Source organism: Narcine bancroftii, chromosome 3, assembly GCF_036971445.1.
Source record: "Narcine bancroftii isolate sNarBan1 chromosome 3, sNarBan1.hap1, whole genome shotgun sequence".
Taxonomy (NCBI): Eukaryota; Metazoa; Chordata; class Chondrichthyes; order Torpediniformes; family Narcinidae; genus Narcine; species Narcine bancroftii.
Genome location: NC_091471.1, coordinates 153,562,849 through 153,583,571, shown reverse-complemented (window position 1 = coordinate 153,583,571; position 20,723 = coordinate 153,562,849). Strand labels below are relative to the sequence as shown.

At 40.8% G+C, this 20,723-nt stretch overlaps 1 protein-coding gene across 7 annotated transcripts in view; it reads right to left on the bottom strand.

Annotated features, from left to right (window-relative positions):
* LOC138757692 (collagen alpha-1(XXV) chain) overlaps window positions 1-20,723 on the bottom strand; it is a 173,623-nt gene that overhangs the window by 93,864 nt on the left and 59,036 nt on the right. For all 7 annotated transcript variants that reach the window (XM_069925401.1, XM_069925399.1, XM_069925404.1 and 4 more), the window contains 2 exons: window positions 20,652-20,678; window positions 20,503-20,538 (listed from right to left, as the gene is read on the bottom strand). In XM_069925401.1, the coding sequence (XP_069781502.1) occupies window positions 20,503-20,538; window positions 20,652-20,678 (63 nt within the window). The remainder of the gene's footprint in view (window positions 1-20,502; window positions 20,539-20,651; window positions 20,679-20,723) is intronic.

The window sequence follows — 20,723 nt, the reverse complement described above, 5'->3', positions numbered from 1 at the left end:
AACAATAAGTAATATCACACCGAGAAGCTAATATTTCAAACCTGGCAGTTGTTGGAATTAGTGGTTGCTGATTAAGTTAAAATTAACTTAATTAAGACAATTCAAACGCTTTATCTGGAATAACTTGATTTGGATGGACTGAAATGCAGATTTAGGTCTTGTGCTTCATAGCTTGGAATGTTAGGATTTTGTCATTCATAATAGATTTTGACGTTTCATTCAAACTGTGTCCTACAAAGCAACTCTCTTCAAACAATTTGCATTTGCCAGCGGATAGTATATTTAATGCCTTTGCCATATTCCAACAATTACCTTATAGTGGTCAAACAAGTCGAGAAATGTGCTGTAACGCTCATGGCTGATTTATCATGTTGACTAAGCCTCAAGGATGAAGCAAATTCAAATCGAGAGGCATACAGTAGCAGACTCAATGAGATGTAGGTGTTAATTTCCCTAAGAAAGAATTAAGATCGTAAAGGTTTCCTGGCCAAATGGGCTTTCTCCTTCTGCACACGACATGAAATTTACTCTTCAGAATTTAATCTCTGAAGGGAAAGTTCAGGATAAATATTCTCAGAACTCCAAACATAGAACAAATGAATTCTCTTCTACCATTCAGTCCTGATCACTTGTTATCCACAAGTCGTATTTCCAGGATGCTTGAAGTATTAGAACCGGAATGCACATGGAATGTTTGATCCATGTGGACCTGAATTGCAGGGGGATTTTCTACTGATACCAGTGCTCATTGCCAGGTAGTACAGAACATTTGGGGATGGACTTACTGAGTTTTTTTGCTCCTTTTCCTTATTCAAAAAGACTGTGAAGTCCTTATTTTTTTGAAAGAATGAATACACCATCAAATGCATCAGATGGGAGTCTTTTCTACCTACTTACTCTCACTTTACAGTGTGAAGATTTTGCTAACAATGTTCTGTTGTCTCGCATTCTTATTCTGAAACACTCTCGCATGTAAAAATGTAAAAAAAAAGCAAATGCTGGAAATAGTAAATAAAAAACTTAATTAGATGGAAATACTTAGAAAATCAGGCTGCATCTGTGAGAAGAGAACCAGAATGAATGTTTCAAGCCAAACACCCTTCATCAGAACAGGGAAGGAGACACGAGATTTGTTGCAGTGCAGGGCAGGTGGGGGGGGGGGGGTGGGGGGAGTGCCTTTGATCGTGTTAATCCAGGATGACTATAGAGGCAAGGCTGTTTTAACAATATCATGTAGGTGAATGCGTGGGAGTTATTAACGAGAACAAAGACAAAAGAGCATCGACAAAGAATTGTTGGAGTTGTAGAATGCAGAACATGTCTGGCAGATCAGGCTGGCTAGGTTGCAACTCCCAGAGGTTTTAGAAAAAAAGGATAAAAGTCATGAGTTAATCGGGACAACAGATACATCCAGAGAAATTATATGAATTTAACATCATATTCAGAAGGCTGCCACATGCCTAGATGGAAGATGAGGTGCTGTTTCACAGCCTCCAATTACCTGGTCCTCATTACAGGGGAAGCAACTCTGGTTGTTTCACCTTTCCATTCCCCTTTGGGAGGACCCAGTCTTTCTGGGTGAAGTGACGATTCACTCGCACCCCTTCCAATCCTACTCCTCGATACTCCTCTATGCTGGGGACACCAAACGGAGGCTGGATGATCGCTTTGTGGAGCTCTTGGGTTCAGTTCACCATGGCAATCCTGAGCTTCCCATTGATTGTCATTTTAATTCTCCATCTTATTCTCACTCTAATCTGTTGCCTCCAGTACTGCTACAACGAGGCCCATCACAAACTCAAGGAATAGCACCTCACCTTCCACGTTACAGCTGCACATTCTATATTTTGCCTACATTCTCACACTTTAACCATTCCCATTTTCTCATTGACCACATGACCTCACTTACACCTTATTGTCACAGCCTCTCCATTGAAAACCCTCTTCCCTTACCCTCTCAGCCCCTTAATGAGCTTCCTTTGTCAGTCTGTGTAAAGGGTTTTGACCCAAAACATTGACAATTTTATCCCCCCCACAGATACTGCCCGACTAATTGCTTTTTGCTTCAGATCCCAGCATCTGAAATCTCTTGTGTCTCCAGCTTCTTTCGCCTCCTTCTCAGATCTGATACTGGGTCTTTGACCTCTAACAGTGGTTCTCAACCTTTTTCTTTCCACTTACATATGACTTTAAGTATTCCCTATGCCATTAGTAAGAGATTACTTAAGGTGGTATGTGGGTGGAAAGAAAAAGTTTGAAAACCCCTGTTTTAATTTTACCTAATTGACTCATGTGCACAGTTTCATAACTCCAAAGGAAATGACAATTTTTCTCAAGCAAAATATTTCAGTAACAATTGGGTCTAGAGCAGTGATTCTCAACCTTCCCTTCCCACTCACATACCACCTTAAGCAATCCCTTACTAATCACAGAGCACCGATGGCATAGGAATTACTTAAAGTGGTATGTGAGTGGAAAGGAAAAGGTTGAGAACCACTGACCTATAACATTAACTCTGCTTCTCTTGCCACAGATATGAGGTATCTGCCGATCAGCTGAGATTTCCCATTATTTTCTTATTTTAGATTTTTGTACGAAGACATGGCAGTTTTTATTTTATGCTGTTGCTAATTCGGAGTCACAGTAAATGAAATTTACTGTTGTGTTGATTTTGTGATACAAGTCTTCTCACTTGTTAGTTTTTTCTCCGCAAAACCCTCTACAACATAATATCCAAATACTATCTATTAAAAAAAACCTATATTTTGTGTGTGTGCGTGCGTGTAAAAAATATATATTCATAATATGAATATTTATCATAAAACTAAACCAAGGTATATGATGTCCATTGAAAATGATCAACATTTATTTGGACCAAACACAGCAGGGATTAATTACACTCAACACAGACATATGGGTTCATACAGGTCATAGGCTGTGAGCAGAGAGCTGCAGGTCAAAGCTGTAAAAAAAATTCTTAATGATGTTCTATTGATACAAGACAGCCATCAACAAAATATTGCTGATTGAGTCTGGGTAATTGTCCGCATGGTCACTAACACACAGGCACGTATTTAACCATACTGGCATCCTGTAACTCATTTACAACAATCACAATGGAAAATATCGTAATACTGAGAATAAGTAGGAAATATATCATTAAAGAAATGAGACCATGGAAGTTTTCCTGATCTTTGTTGTGACTTCAGTGGGAAGTAGCCAGACGTCCACACAACTGACCAGATTTGCTATTTTTCTGAGATATTTTGGCATCAGGGAGAGGGGGATGGAGGGTTTCAGAAGGAAGAGGATTTAATCTGTCTTCGACTGGTTTGCACCTAGTCACAGAGAGCCGGTCGGAAAAGTGACAAAATGATAATTTTGTTTTTGAATTTTAAAATCATATTTTAAACCAAATCATAGAGTCAGGGAGAAATACAACAGAGAAGCTGGCTCTTCAGCCCATTAAGTCTGTACCGATTCACCCATTTTACACAAATCCTACATTAATTTGATGTTTTTATTCCCTGCATATTTTATTAAATTCTTTTAACATTTCAGCCTGCATGTCTTTGGGATGTGGGGGAAAACCAGAGCACCTGAGGAAACCCACAAAGTCACGGAGAGGACTTGCAAATTCATTACAGACAGCATCTGAGGTCAGTTCACAGTATTAAATTCTGACTCAAACCAGGATGGCGTACCTGGCAGAGTACTGAAAATCTGTACCAACCAACTCAGCAGAGTGTTCACAGATTTTTTCAACCTCTCATTAGGGCAGTCAGAGGTCCCATCAGCTTCAAAAGGGCATCAATCATCCTGGTACCCAAGAGTAGTACCATGGGCTGCCTCAATGACTACCCCCAGTAGCACTAACTTCTACTGTGATGAAATGCTTCGAGAGGCTGGTCATGGCCAGAATTTACATGTACCTAAGTAAAGATATGGACCCACTGCAATTTGCCTATCGTCACAATCGCTCGACAGCAGATGCAATATTGCTCTGGATCACCTCAAACAGCAACTCATACATTCGGCTGCTCTTCATCAACCACAGCTCAGCCTTCAATACTATTATTCCCTCATTGATGGTCAAGAAGCTACAAACTCAAGGCCTCTGTACCCCATTCTGCAACTGGATCCTTGACTTTCTCATTGGAAGAACAGTTAGTATGAATTGGAAACAACGCTTCCTTCTCACTGATCATCGACACAGGCGCACCCCAAGGATGGGTACTTAGCCCACTGCTCTACTCATTATACACCCATGACTGTGTGGCCAGGCACAATTCCAAAGCCATCTACAAGTTTGTCGATGACACCACAGTTGTCGGGGGAATCACAAATGGCAATGAGGAAGCATACAGGAGGGAGATAGATCAGTTTGTCGAATGGTGTAACGACAACAACCTTCCGCTCAACATCAGCAAAACCAAGAAAATGATTGTGGACTTCAGGAGGAAGTCAGGGGAACACAACCCACTCCTCATTGAGGGCTCAGTCATGGAGAAGGTCAAGAACTTCATATTCCTGTGTGTCAGCACCCTCCGAGGATCTGTCCTGGAGCCTCCACGTTAATGCAAACACAAAGGTGGCTTGCCAGCAGCTATATTTTGAGGAGATTCAGTATGTCACCAAAGACCCTCATAAATTTCCACAGGTGTACCACGGAGAGCATTCTGGCTGGTATGGATGTGCCAACTTTCAGGACAAGAATAAATTCCAAAGGGTTGTTAACTCGGCCTGCGACATTACAGGCACCAGACTTCACTGCATCGAGGACATCTACATAAGGCAGTGTCTTAAAAAAGCAGCCTCTATCATCAAGACCCCCACCACCCAGGCCAAGCCCTCTTCATTCTGCTACCATTGGGCTGAGGTACAGGAGACTAAAGACAAGCTCTCAGTGGCACAAGGACAGCCTCTTCCCCACTGCCATCAGATTCCTGAATAACCAAAGACACTGCCTTGCTTTTCATGCTCTATTATTGTTATGTTTTCAATATATAGTAACGTAGTAAGGTGTGAATTTTTTCACCAAATTTCATGTCTTGTTCATGACGACAAATTCTGATTTTGATTCTGACAATCCTGAGATTTGAGAATGATATCCCTGACAGGGCACTGCACGGCTGGAAGAGCTGTCTTTGGAAGAATTGTTAAATCAAAGACTTGTCTGCTCTCTCTGATAGAAAGTTAAAGATCCAATGGCACTTTCCAATGTGATCAGAGGGGTTCTGCTGATGTCCTGGCTTGCATTCATTTCTTCGACCAATACACAAAACTCCTTAGGTTTAGAATATTTAGCTCTCTTTGCCAGCTAGAGAATCCCTTCCCTGGTCAGGGATGAGTCTGAACTGCTCTGATGCCCCACTCATCCAAATGGAAGTCAATGGTTAAATAAGAAATTCTGCAGATGCTGGGAGTTGAGTGCAATACACAAAAGTGCTGGAGAAACTCAACAGATCATGTAGCATCCATAGGAAGTAAAGAGTAACCAACATTTCAGGCCTGCACCCTTGGGGAAAAGAGTCATCATGATGTTCTGGAGTTACACCTCTGTAGTGTCTGGGAGACCATTTGCCTTTCCCCAGATTCCATTCCAGAGTTGTGGTTCTCTGGAAAAATGACCATAAGCTTACTTTTGAGTACAAATGCCAAGAAGGAATGATGGTGACCCCACATTATGATATGCAGATATATTGCTGCAACAGATATAAATCGAACCGCTAAGGTGCGCTCCTTGCTTAATTTGCAGTGACATCAGAAATTACAGACGATAGTGATATTGGGCAAAGGAATGAAAAAGGCACTGCCAATGACAGCAAGCCCATCCCATAACCCAACAGATTACCACAGAAGGACAATGCATGATTCTCACACCAAAGTGGCAATTCGAAGGAGCACTGGATCAGGAAGAAACTAAAAACTAAACTGGAGTTTACTTTTAAATGCCGAGGCTTGAAGTCTGAAATGAAAAGAGAATAATATGCAAAAATACTTGGCAGGTCAGACAGCATCTGTGGAAATTAATGTTGGCAGGAAACTGAAAAATACCCATGCAGTACCCTTATTGCCAATGCATTGGGGACAATTCAGGCAAAGCTTCCTCAATTTGGATTGGGCTGCTTGTCTAATGAATAAAAGTCAGAGAAGCTGGGGTTGTAGCTGCTGAGTTTAGAAAGGAAAGACTTAAAAGGTCCTAGGGGGCAGTGAAAATGTGAACGTGGAGAGGATGTATCCGCTTTTGGGTCAATCTACAACTAAAAGCTACTCATTAAGATTGGTATCATTTAAAATAAATCTACAGTTTAATTGGTGTATTTGGTCATCACGGTCCAGTGGGCTGGAATAGCCTGTTACCATTTCTGTATCCCTAAATTAAAATATTTAAGACAGGGATGATGCAATATTTCTACTCCAAGGGTCTCAAGACTTTGAAATTCTCTTCATCAAATGGAGGTGAAAGCAGAGCCTGAGAATAATTGTTAGGCAAGAGGGAAACAGATAGTGGAGTCAGGCCAGAGGCAGCATTCATGGAGAGAAATGTTTCAAGGTTTCAGGTCAGGGCCCTTTATCGAGGTTCAATCTGACCACAGCCCTCCAGCTGTTCTTTATTTGATCAAGATCCCAGCATCCACCGCTTTTGTGTTTCCATAGGTAGCTACCTGTTGAACAAGGCATGAAAGGTTACAAAGGTTGAGGGGAAATATGGAGTTCAGTTTACAATCAGATCAGCCAAGATGGACTTAAATAGCAGAGCTGCCTTAAAAGGCTGAGCATTCCTGCTTCAGGTCTCAGTTTGTATGGTCATAAATTCCCACCCACTTGTCAATTCCCTGTAAACAGACTGTCAGATGAAGATATGGCAGCTGCTGATTCACCTGTATTATTTGATCTCGTGGTTCAAGCTCACCAGTACTTTGATAGAATTTTTAAAAATCTCTTCTTGGTGTTATTACTCAGGAATCTGCTGACAACGTAGCTTCGGACTTCAGGAAAGCCCACTTCCAACAGGAGTGAAGGGTGCTTTCTGCCGCCTTCTCTTTAACACGGGGAAAATGACTCCTCTGCGGAACCCAATTTTAAATGGCAAAAGATTACCACGTGATGTGCTGCAGAGAGACCTGCGAGAGCTTGTGCACAAATCTCAAAAAGTTACTTCATCAGTGCTGCAGCTAATCAAGAAGGCAAATTAAACGTTGTCCCGTCACTGCTGGAGGGATTGAATTTAAGAACAGGCAGGTTCTGCTGCAACTGTACAAGGCACTGGTGAGGCCATACCCGGGGCACTGTGTGCAATTGTAGCCTCCTCCTTAAGAAAATATAAGCTGGCTTTGGAGGAGGAACGAAAGAGGTTCAGCAGGTTGATCTGGCAATGAAGGGGTTAGCTTATGAGGAGAGATTGAATAGCTTGGGACCACAATCCTTGTAGTTTCAATGAGAGGGAGTCTTATAGACCCTATGAAATCATGAAAGGAAGCAGGGAGGCTGGTTCTGGTAGGTGAGACGGAACCAGGGGACATGAGGATCAATATTCAGGGGAGTAGATTTAAGACAGAGATAAGGAGGAACTACTTCTCTTGGAGAGTAGTAAATCTGTGGAATTCTCTGCCCAAGGAAACAGTAGAGATTGTCTCATTGAATTTATTTAAGACCACCGATTGTTAGATTTTTGAAGAATAGGGTAATTAAGGGTTATGAGGCTAGCAAGTCGAACTGAACCCACGCCAGATCAGCCTTGATCTTATTGAATGGTGGAACAGAATTGAAGGGCTAAATGACTGACTCCTGTTTCTATTTCCTCTGTTCTTATTTCTGTGATCTCCCTAGTGCATTGCTGGTCTGCAGTCTGTCTGCAGTGGCAACCTCACCTGCTGTAGCTCACTGCACTGACGCCCACAACAGTGGGTTAGGCTGTCCGTCTGTAGGATCACATCTGAAAGTCATTTATTTTCCAGTGGACAGCTTAAGTAACAACAGACTCCTCAGAAATGTAAACAGCAAAGACAAGTCTCTTCAGACATTGCCGGTAGCTGCTTGATATGTTGGTGACGTGGAATAATTTTATTTCGATACCAGTTGCCTTAGACACAAGAGGATCAGTTTTAATTGCATCTGGATTCCTTTTCCCCAGCCTTTTATATGAAAACTGCTGTCAGAGCACATTGAAGGAGAGCATGATGATGGTTCAGGGCCATGGAGCTGCTGAGAGCACCAGTGTTTCCAGCTAAACTCTGCAAAATGTGTCCCTGTTAAAAAAAAAGGCAATAAACAAAAAAAAAAGAGAAAGGAATGCAGAAGTTGTTTTGTGGAAACAGCAGAACCAAGGCTGGAAAAGCCAATCTGTGAAAAGATATTCCGACCCCATGACCTTGAATCAAAGAGTAATGGTGGCAGCTGGTGTTGTAGACTGGGAAGTGGCTAGCAAGTGGCAAATATCTGAGATCACACAGAGCTTGGTCATGTGACTAATCAACGCCTGGGAAAATTCAGGGAAATATTCAGGCCAGAACAGCCTCAATGCATCCTGCCCATGAACTGGATCAGAAGGAATCACTGCTGCTACTCATGTCTGCCTTTATCTGATTTGGTTTTGCTAGGAGAGTACAGATTTCTGATCTCTATTTCAAACCTGTTCTCACACAGCTCCAGTATTTACTCTGGATTAATTGGAATTCTGAAAAATGCAGCTCTGAGAAAGGGGCTTCAAAGAACCGTAAGAGGCTACCACATCACCCACCACAAGCCACTCCTGTCATAATAAAAAGATGCCAACAAATCCACATTCTGCAGAAATACTTCGAACCATTTCACACAATTAATTACACTGGACAATAATTTTTTTTCCCCCAAATGGTTTTCTTCCTGAAAAAAAAATTGGGGATTACAATAGACAACTTCAAGCTCAACACAAAGATAATTTCAGATTTGCTGCATCACTTAGGAAGTGGGAGAAACATTAAAATGACTTTTATTGAATTCAGCAGGTTTAATTGCATCATGATGCTGACACGTTGCGTTAGTTCAATTCACCTAAAAATGTTTTGCCGATGATTTTTGTTCATATTCAGCATCTGATGCCTCTCGTGTCAGTGTCCAACATTAGTCAGCCAGCATTGATGGATTCCAGTTGCCCTGATACCACTTTTGCATGGTCGCAGTGTCCTGGTGAAACCTTTCACCATGTTCGTCACTGACTGCACTAAGATAGCAGGGAAGACGTCCAAGTGCAAACGCAGAAACTGAATTTTCAAGGAAATGCTGCACTTCATGGTTTTCTCTGCTTGAAACATGTTATGAATCAGCTGGCCTTACATGCACTGAGTGCATGCCCAGGCTTGCTTGGACAGGGCAATGTACTAGCAGACTTAAAATATGACAGAAAATCACAAAAATAGGTTACATCTAAAAAAAAAAGTACTCGGTAGGAGAATTTTAAGGTGATTTTCGTGATTAGCAGCCCAAAGTCCATAAAATACACCCAAAAGTGTTCAGCAAGCAAAATTTATGATCTCCAGTGTTATTGGAAGATAATTGTTAGCAGTGTTTGTTACAGCAGCCATTCTGGGTAAGCAAGATTTCATCAATGGAATTAACATGAATCTCCCACTGTAGTACACAAAGGTGCTGGAGAAACTCAGCAGGTCACATAGCATCTACAGGAAGTAAAGGGTATCCAATGTTTCAGGCCTAGGCCTTTTGTCAGGTGTACCCTTCACACCTATGGATGCTGTGTGACCTGCTGTTTCTCCAGCACATTTGTGTATTCCACTGAACCTCAGCATCTGCAGACTTTCTTGTTTAACTGAATCACCAACTGGATTTTCATCTGGCTGTGTTGAATTAGGTATGAAAACATAAGGATTGGGAGCAGGTGCAGACCATCTGGATCCTCAAGTTTGTGCCACCATTTATCAAGATCACTCGAAGTTATGAACCTAAGTATTAGGAACAAGAGTTGGCCACTCGGTTCCTCTTATTTGTTCTGCCACTCAATATGCTTCATGCTGATCTGATAGCAACCTCATCTCCACATTCCTGCCAACTGGTAACCCTTCACCTCTTGTTTATCAAGAATCTATCAAACTCTGCCTTTACACAACACTGCTTCGACCACCCTTTTCAAACAGTCATCATCTTCTCAGAGAATTAAAATGATCTCATCGGTCTTTAATTGTTGATCCCTTATTTTTAAACAGTGATTCCTAGGTTCTATATTCTCTCCTAGAAGGAAACATCTTCCCCACATTTCCCCTGAAGATCCCTCGGAGTCCTCATTTCCTGGTCTAAATGCCAGCAGATACAAACCAAATCTGTTCATGAGGCAACTTGCTGTTTTCAGACATCAGTGCAGAAAATCTTCTCTGCACTGTCTCAACTCATGTACAATATTCCTTCAGCAAAGAGACCAGTTCACACCATGTGGTCTTAATGATGCCTGCCTTTTGTGGATTAGGACACCTCGATCCCTCTTCATCCTCTTACCATTTAGATGATATGCCCCTTTTGAATTTTCCTGACAGAATAGGTGCTTTCACATTTTCACACACAATGTTCTCTTTACCAGATCTTTCTTCCTACCTCTATACTCCATCTACATCTCATTGTATCCTCCTCATGCACTCTCGGACCATCTTCTTCCTTCATTTCATTTCCTTGATTCCCCCAATATCCACAAATCTATTTATTTGTCTTTTGAATAAACTCAACGACTAAACTTCCTCTACACCAAACATTTGCAACTCGGTGATTAAAAAAATCTTCATCTCAGTCCTAAATGTTTGAGCCTTTGTACAAGACTACCAACAATTGGTTCTAACTCCTCAGCCAGGGGAAACAAGGTCCCTGCATCCACTCTGTTAAATTCTGAAATAATTTTGTAAATTTTTATGGTTAACTTCAATTTCTTCTGAACTTTACCCTGATGAATTTCTCCTCCTATTGCAAATATAGCTTCACTCTGATGAATCTTCACTCTACTCCTTTTATGGAGACCAAAGCTGGGCACAGTACTCCATGTGTTCTCACCAAAACCTCACATAATCACAAAAAGCCATTTCCCTTCAGTTCTCAAATTTTTTCATAAAAAGACCAACATGCCATTTACGTCCATAATTGCTTGTTTCACCTGCATTTTAGCTTGATATTTTTTGCAAAGATGTCCAGGTTCTGTTGAAAATCAACACTTCCCATCTGTTGGCATTTAAAAAATACTGCCTTTCTATTTTGTGCACCAAAGTTGATGACCTTACATTTTTCTACATTATATTCCATCTATCATGCATAATTTTGGCCAGGTCATTTATAGAGATTCCAGCTTTTTCTCATGACATCTTTAAACCTGCATGGGGCAAACAGGACTTCATTGGTTCATCCAAAGCAAGGCATATCCAACAGTGCAGCTCTCTCTCTCAGCACTCCTTTTGATCTTAAATTATATGCTCACTTCAAGCCTTATCCCTTGAACCAGGGATGATGTTGTTGCAAACAATACTAACTTGCTTAAGGTCCAGACTGCAAGTAAAAATAAGGATTATTAACTTGTAATTGAAAATGTTCCCCAGTACCTAAACTGCCTGATTACTTTTTTCTGCAGCACTTCTGCATTGTATAAATTAATGCAGCTTTTAGAGAAATATTAATAATGGGCAAATCTCAGTTAGGTTTCTCTTTGTATCTGACAAAATAAAAGGTGGACTTCTGTGAAATTTGCAGCATTTTAACCACGGTTGAGATGGACAGTGAAGAAAGTATCTGTAGTAGTCCCCCACTTTATTCAAAAAATCTTTTCTTTCAATGAAAGATTTAATCTGCAATGCTGGACTGGACTCTGGATACAACCGATATTGTAGTTAGCTGCAATGGTTGCTTATGGATATTCTCAAAATGATCTTCAGAGCTAAAATATTACAAATGTATCTGTGAAGACCTGCTGTAGTGTGCACGGGTGGGGATAAACACCCTGTACTCAATCCACTGAACATTCAGACACTTTCATTAAAAACAGGCTGGTTTTACTGAGAACATTTGCAATATTATATGTTCACATAATGAATATCACCTGTACCTTCTTTTTTTTAAGATAATCTCAATAGTTTCTGAAGGCAATGATAAAACTATATCCAAATAATTTGTAGTCTTTACCCTCTCTGTGCTAAATATTTAATTTCACCTTTCAAAAAGACATACGGCACAGATCCTGGTGTCCTTCCTTTGTCTGCTAAAGAGAACCATTTCTTGTTCCCAAACCTCAGGGATAGAATCATTTTAGCATTTGGGGAATGGATTGTTTTGTATGTAAATGTTGTATGAGTAATGTGATCTAATACCGTCGACATATATGTGACATTAGCACAGGTGGTAGTTGTTAGGCTACAGTAAGAGTTAATGTGTTCTGAAACTCCTGGTGTCTGCTGGAGATTATTAAAAGCAGTTCTCACCAGTTATACATTAACGGCTCATTGAACACCACCCCCTGAACAACAAGTGCTGACAAGAATAGTCAAAGCAACTGTCATGCTTTGGGTTCAGAGAAAAAAACCCGTGTTCTGAGGAAATACTTCGAAGCACTAGCTGAACGTTGCTGATTGATGATGCTGCCTATGAGATTTCAAAAATCTAGAACTGGGGAAAAGGAAGTAACCCCAGAAATGCTTGGGCGTTCCGTGAGTCAGTAAATCTGCAACTATCAAGACAGCAGCCATTAAGGTCAATCATACCATGAGGGAGAGAGAAAGAGAGAGAGGTGCTGATAACCAATTAAACACACAAGAAAACTGGCCATTGGAAAGAAACTATTGGTTAGGGTGTGTTACAGTTTAGGTGGTAAATGGGACAAAATATATGCAAATCAAGGAATATGCAATTGAGACTGTGAGTTCTTCAATGTTTTTTTAAGTGTGAATAAATTGTGTAGCAGAAGGATCAATTGAAAATACATCGGAATGAAATACTGCCAAAAGATAGTACAAGAAGGCTGTTCTATTGATGGATTTAGCTCTAAAATTCATAATTTGCTCCTTAATCCAGTAGCCCGCAAAGAAGTCCACAGAAGTAGACAGAAATTGGAATATTTTTCAATCCACAGGCATTAGGACTAGCAAAGACTGAAAGATAGGCATGAAGAATTGAACACTGGAAGTAACGGTCAAGGTCTATATTGTTGATTTAAAAGCTTCATCCAAGTATACACAGCTTGAGTTGATTCTTGAATTCTTTGCTGTGGGATATATTTTAATGTGACTTAAATGATAAGTGGATTCAGCCCAAATTGTTGGGCAAGTAAAAAAAAAAAAATCATGTGACCTTACTAGTAAAATAGGAAATGCCATGGAGTAACAAGACGAGGCAACGAGTGGCTCAGAAAGCTAAAGGTGATCAGGGATATATGTTTTATAGTCATGCAGATATGTTAAATCATGCTTTGAAATCTTACAAATTATACAAACATGAAACAGTCTATTCCCAGCTACATAGCACACGTATGCCCCAAGCCTGATGCCAAAAAAGCATATTTAGAAGGTAAAGATATTTTCTAATAACCAGGTGTCTCGTGAAAACTGTCATCATTTTGAAGGGCCCATCCCACCCTGGTCATACTTTCTTCTCTTCCCCTTCTATTGGGCAGAAAATATGAATTTGAAAACATAAACTTCCAGATTCCAGATTCAAGGATAGCCTTTCTCCTGCTGTTATCAGATTCTTCAATGGATCTCTCATTGATAAAAGGCAATGTCCTTGCACTGTTTAATTGTAGTTTTGGTATAATTAGCACATTCTTTTATTCTACCCTGCATGCTTTACTATAACACTACACCCTACATTTTTGTTTTATTAGGCACTACCTGCTGAATTTAGGAATGAGTTGGATTGCCTGGATAGCATGCAAAACAAAGTTTTTAAAATCATAACATAGTGCACATGACGATAAATAATTTAATTAAATTCAATTTAAATTCATCAGAAGAAATTCGCGAAGTAAGTATTCCAGAGCTCAGATCTGTTTTTGGGTACAGAACAGTATTATTCCACATAGCTACCAGATTTAGAAATGGCTTTCTAATCACTGAATCAAAAGTAATGGTAAATGGAGGCAGAATGAACATGGACAGAGGGCACATGATTCATGCAAAAAGCTTAATCAACATTCAACTGAGCAACCATCTTTGTAAATCTTTCCTGGACCTGCTCTAATACCCTTTACATCCTTCCTATCATATGGTGACCACCATTAATAGTTTGGCTGAGACTGGATTGGTGATTTATAAAAGTTCATCCCAAAATCCCAGCTTTTATACTTTATGTCTCTATTGATGTCTCTGCTACGTCTTTTGTCAGGACTTGAAGATCTGAATTTCAGGGAGAGGTTGAGCAGACTAAAGTTTTATTCCTTGGAGCACAGGAAGATGAGGAGTAATCTCATAGAAGTATATAAAATCATGATAGGACTAGATTGGATGAATGGGTGGGATATTTTAGTCAGCATGGCAAGTTGGGCTGAAGGGCTTGTTTCCATGCTGTTTGACTCTGTGAAATCCTTCTTGTTTATTGTGACATGGTTAGCATAGCAGTTAGCAGTTTGCATGTTTTCCTTGTGTCTGTGTAGGCTTTCTCTGGGAAGATCTTGTTTCCTCCCACCCTTCAAAAATGTACAGGGATTGTAGGTTAGTTGGTGTATGTGGGGGTCATGGGCTCCTGGGCTAAAAGGGCCTGTTACGTGCTGTAGATCTCTTAAAAAAATGTAAATGAAGAACATTTAAGCTCAAGCAATAAGATTGGGTCCTGGAAGATGGCCAGGAGAGATGAACAGATTGAGATGAAACACTGGCCACTGTGTTTGAAGTTCTGACATTTTCTTTTGGGGAGATCATCAAGGATCACAAATCCGTACTGACTGTTTTTAATCCAAAATTCTGTCCTTGGAATATCACAACCTCATTGTGTATCTGTCTTCCCATCAGAGTCCTATTGCTTTATACAGGTTCTCATATGAAGATTCTGATGCAGGTGGAGAATAGGATCTTCACCTCACAGCTATGACTTTCTAGCTATAGTGGCAGAAGTTGCTAAGACAACTCAGAAAGAAAAAAACAAAATGACAAGCAGACTCTTAAAGATTGGGCCAATTCAGTCAAGTGCTCAAATGTGCATGGAGGTCCATTTTATAATGGAGAATTTGAGTTATCCATCAATCATGGATTCTAAATTCCAGGGAATACAAACCGAGCTTGTCCAATGGTTCCTGATGAGACAACCTGCTTTTTCCAAGCATCAGTCTGGTAGCCTGCTTCCAATGTATTTACATCCTTCCTTCAATAAACTTGATCACTACTGGGCAATCTACTCCAGATGTGCTCTCACATGCCAGGTAAACCTAAAACACAACCTTTGAACTTTGTGTAAAATTCCCCAAGCAAAAGAAGACAACATTCTGCTGGCTTTACTAATTTCCCATGGTTTCTGCACACCAGCTATTTACATATCATGCTTTGGCATCTCCAGGCTCTGCAAGCTCTCACCATTTGGGTAAGATCCATCTTTTTAGTAATTACTGTCAAGGTGGGCAATTTCAAAATTTTGCACTCTATAAACCATATGTAAGCTCTTCACCCAGACACTTAATTGATCAAATTTGCTCTGTCATGTCCTTATGTCCTCTTGTCAACTTACTTCCCAATCAACCTTTGTCCCATCATCAATTTAAGTAAACATAGCTTGTGTGCCTTCATTCAACCTATTTATAAAATGCATTAATAACAATACTGTGGGGACTCCTTCTAAATTGTACGATTTACAATGGGGACTGCACAAAATGTTCCCCTGGTTGAGTATCTGCTGCTGATTACTAGAAAGGGATTTTGAATTCAAAGGAACTCTTCCAAGGCAACTGCAGATTAGCTATCTGAAAGGCTGCCATAGAGTTGAGGGTTAATGGATGGAAGGATGGCATCTGTGCAAGTGGCCCCACACTGTTAATTTGAAAAAAAATTCATTTACAGCATGGTAGATTCTGGCCATTTAAACCCATGCTGCCAAACCTACAACTCCATTTGTTTTGGAGGATGGGAGGAAGCCAGAGCGCCTGGAATAAACCCGTGCAGACGTGGGGAGAATGTACAAACTGACAGTGCCGGATTCTAACCGGGTCGCTGGTGCTGCATTAGCGTTGTGCCAACTGCTACACTAACTGTGCTGTCCCTGTGGGATAGCCAATAAGGCAGAAGTTACAGTATGCAGCTCCAACGTGATTTGTATTGAAAGGTTCCAATTAAAAATAACTGGGGATGAGGTTCTAGGTCCCTCAAGGCCAGCAGATGCTGAATGCAGGATGTCCATGTCAAACTAAGGACTTTCCAGGTGATGCTTCATTGAATATTTCAGAGCAACGTGGTCCTTGCATTTATGTCAAAATTCAACAATGATCTCAGCCTTCATCCAAAAAATGTCAGTAAGTGAGAAAATACATGTCATTTGTTGTCAGAAGCACCTCATGAGTCGTACACAGAATGTCTGCTCAGTGAGCACTGTTTTGTCAAGAAATATTCCCTCTTATGTGTGATTTAAACAGATGTTAAATGATCCAATTTCGAGGCTCCAAAGAAATATTTTAGCTAAATGCACAAATGAGTCACAAACACGCCTGACGCAATGATGGTGCTCAAAGATGCTGGAGGAAAGAAGTAGGTGGTCGACATTTTGGACCTCAGGCCTTCTTCAGCTGTGTTGGAAATCAGTCAGATGCCCATAGAAGAAGTTGGTTGGGGTGAGGGGAAGTGGGGAGGAACACAGGGCAGCAGATGATATGTTGATACCAGTGGGAGGGGGAAGGAGCTGAGAGAGGATGGGGAGTGAAAGCAAAGGGCTGAGAAAAATGCTCTCTGATAGGAGGAAAGGGGTTGGGGAACTCAAGTTATGGAGTCAGATGGATGGAGAAAGAGAGAAAATGGGAGGAAGGGGGTTTCCTTAAATTGGAGAAGTTGATATTGAAGCTATTTGGTTGGAAGTTGTTGAGACGGAATATCAGGTATTGTTCCTCCAATCTATGTGTGGTCTCAACCTGGCAGTACACGAGGCCATGGACAGAAATGTCAGTGTGGCAATGGAGTGTGGAATGCAAGTGGTTAGACTCTGGGAGGTACTTGCTAGAGCAGATTATTGTTCAATGAAATAATTTCTCCATCTGCGTCCAGTCTCCCCAACGTAGAGGAGGCAGCATCGTGAGCACAGGGTGCAGTTAATTACCCCTATAGATTCACAGGTGAAGTGTTGCTTCATTTTAGATTGTTTGGGATACCAAATAGTAAGAAGGAGGAGCTTGCAGTCACAGGGGTAGGTTAAAAGGGAATGATTGATGGGAAGGGATGAGTGCATGAGGGAGTTGATTAGGGAGTGATCCCTATGGAAAGTGAAGAGGGGAGAGGTAGGGAAGATGTGTCTCATGGTAGGATTTTTTTCTAGGCAGCCCAAATTGGGGAGAGTGTTATGTTGAATGTGGAGGCTGTTGTGGTGGTAGGTGAAGACAAGGGGAACCCTGACCTTGTTATACCTATGGGAGGAATGAGCCAGGGCAGATGTGGGATACTGCTAGCACTGGGTGGAAATGGCAAAGGGAAAATATTTAAAATAGACAGGGCTAAATCTGAATTAAGGGCTCTGATCTGAAACATTGGCTGATCATTTTTATCCATGCCTGCTGCCTGACTCACTGAGCCCCTCCAGTTTCTCTTTGTTCATTCACAGAGGATACATTTCAGACCTTGAATATTATTCTATTGAAGGAGGTGGAAAAGAACTTTCCTCCCATCCACTCTCCTTTTGTCTTGTGGCTTGTACTCTGGGTGGCAGGAGTTGACCCTTCTGTGAAACTGCAAAATGAATGATAGCACGTTCCTTTTTTCATTTCCAGCTTCATACCATTCAATCACAGCTTTGTGGAGAATTTTGATCTCCAGGGTCCTCTCTTTGCAAGACCTGTGTTCGGGAATGATTCCGTAAACTGAACCACAAAAGATGGAATGCAGTTCTTGGTAATTTTTCACAAAATGAGCTTCCAATTTCTAATACATTACTGTGGCTATTTCTGAAGGGGAAGCCAGGCACTTCTATGTCGGAAATGGAATATAGAAAAAATAACAAATGTTCCAGAAGCTCTTGGCATAGTTTTTAGAATAATGAAGGGGAAGGTGAAGTGAAAGTCAATATTACATTCCAATATGTATACGAATTCTCACATAATTGTGGGTATTATTCTCCTGTAAATAATTATCTTGAGATATGATGACCTGGAGCCATAACAAATAGAACTTGACCTTAGACTGGTTTGAAGAACCAATTCTGAGCATTGTGAGGCTTCATTTTCACATCTCTCCATTCATTAAAGTGAAACGGAGCAGAGTCAAATTTTGCTTTGACACAAAATTAGAGGAGCAGATTTTTTCCCCCTATAAAGATTAGATTTTTAGAGAAGTTTCTTGTTTATCCACAACGAAGAGATTATATCATGACAACAAAGCCTGCACAAGGGTAAAAAGAAATGATAACCTTCATTCATCAAAAATAATTTCCCTTCACTCCAGGAATGATCTTTTGTAATTTTTCACTCATGGTTTTTAGACCATAAGCTAAACTTGAAATTGCTCCCGAAAGCCACATCTTGAAATAAAATATCCAATAATCTATGGCAAATGTCGATATTTTTGAATGCACTTACCAATATGCAGAGGAAATGTGCTGGCTTCAGATTTTTTTTAAAAAACTGTGGTGTGAGGAAAAATAATATTCCGGCATTTGGCTTATTGGAGTCTCCTAACCTCTGAAACTACAGGAAAGGCTCAGCCTGTCTAAAGTTGGATTAGTCAACGTGTCCGTCAATTTAAGGATTGATACAAGCCTTATACAATTAGTTCAAAGCTGAACCTGCAAATGTTCATCAGTGCATCTTCGAGCAGAAAGTGGTCAATGTCTGGAATTTTCTTTAACGAGAGCAATTAATCTGGAATTCTCTGACCTGGACAGTTATGGGGTGTTGATCATTGGCGGAATTTAAAGAGGAAGCAGTCACATTTTTGAAAGATAAGGGAATCATGGTGCTGAAGGGATGAAGCTTCAGTATTGCAGATCAGTCACGGTTATATTGGAACACACAACATGCTGGAAAAACTCAGAAGGCGCTCAGCATCCATAGGAAGTAAGGGGTAACCAACATTTCAAGCCTGGGCTCAGGCTTGAAGCATTGGTTATAACTGATGAACATCCAGACCCGAAACATTGGTTCCCTTTTCTTCCTATGGATGCTGTGTGACCTGCTGAGTTTCCCCTGCACTTTGGCAATTGGACTTGGCTCCAGCATCTACATACTTTTTTGTTTAACTTCATGGTCATGCTGGATAGCAACAGAGGTTTGAAGGGCTGAGTGGTCTACATTTTATCCTATTTTCATAATCGATGGCTTGTTTAAAATCATGAAAATTAACTTTCGTGTAAATGTACCAAAAGTGAACTGAACATGGGCAATCCTTTTGACTACGGCAAGTATCTGTGTCATTCAAGATGTTTGGATGGCTGGAACCGGGTGGTAAGTCCACATTCGGGATGGGAGGGCAGTCGGGGCAAGAATCCACGATTTGGGTATTGGGAGCTCAAATGGACAGAACATCACGATGTCAGGAGCTCGGATAGGTTGGCGGTTTGGACCAAAAATAGAAGAGTCAACTTTTACATAGGTCATATGAAAAACACAACTTTTGAACCAAAAAAAGGGATTGACTATTACACAGAATTGACTATGATACAAGAACATATGATGTGCAAAGCAGGTCTAACTAGACTGCAGGTAAAACAAACTTTCTTACTGCACCTTGTCACGTGACAAAAGATGAACGTGAACTTGGACACAGACAATGTACTTGGGTATTTTGCCAAACACATTCAGCTGGTGTAACTCAGCAGGTTGAGCAGCGTTGGTCAACGTTGTGGGCCAGAACTCTTCATCAGGACTGAAAGTGTGGAGGGAGGGCTGGAATAATGTCAGGCTGGGAGGGGTGAAACTGGGGGTGGGGTAGCGATTGGTGGACCAGGTGGTGAACGACGACATACAAGAGGCCCTATCCTTTCTTTTTCTCTCACTGATATTGCCTGAACTGCTCAATTCCTCCAGTAGATTGTGTTTAGCTTGGATATATTGATTTTTCAAACTTCCTTTCAGTTCCTGTGTTTCTCAAGGCCCTCAGATATTATAAATAAGACAAAAGCATCTAAAACAGAGACAGGCAGACTAAAGATCCACGGTGAATGGATTAGCCACCAGGAAAACCTGACAAACTTTGTGTATTATATACATGACAATAAAGGAATCGTGAACACATTTAAAACTCAGGTGGAGTCTTGTTTGTTGTTCAGCCTCTCAATCCCACCCTTCTGTTCCACAGCCATACAGTGGAGTTAACATGATCCCTCGCTCTCCCCTCACTTCCCCACCCATCCTGTTCAGCAGAGTGTTACCTTTCCTCCTTTGTCACCTTTTGGACCAGCATCGCCCTGAGCAACAGAGGAACAGGAAAAGAGAGACAATTTAACAGTGCTCTGCCTAACAGAAGTATACATGATTTAAAATTGTGCAATGCATATAATAACCAAAATGGAGGACTCACCTTCTCACCTTGACTTCCAACTTCACCCTGACAGAAAGGGCAGAAAATTTTTTTTTTAAAAGTGAATGTCAA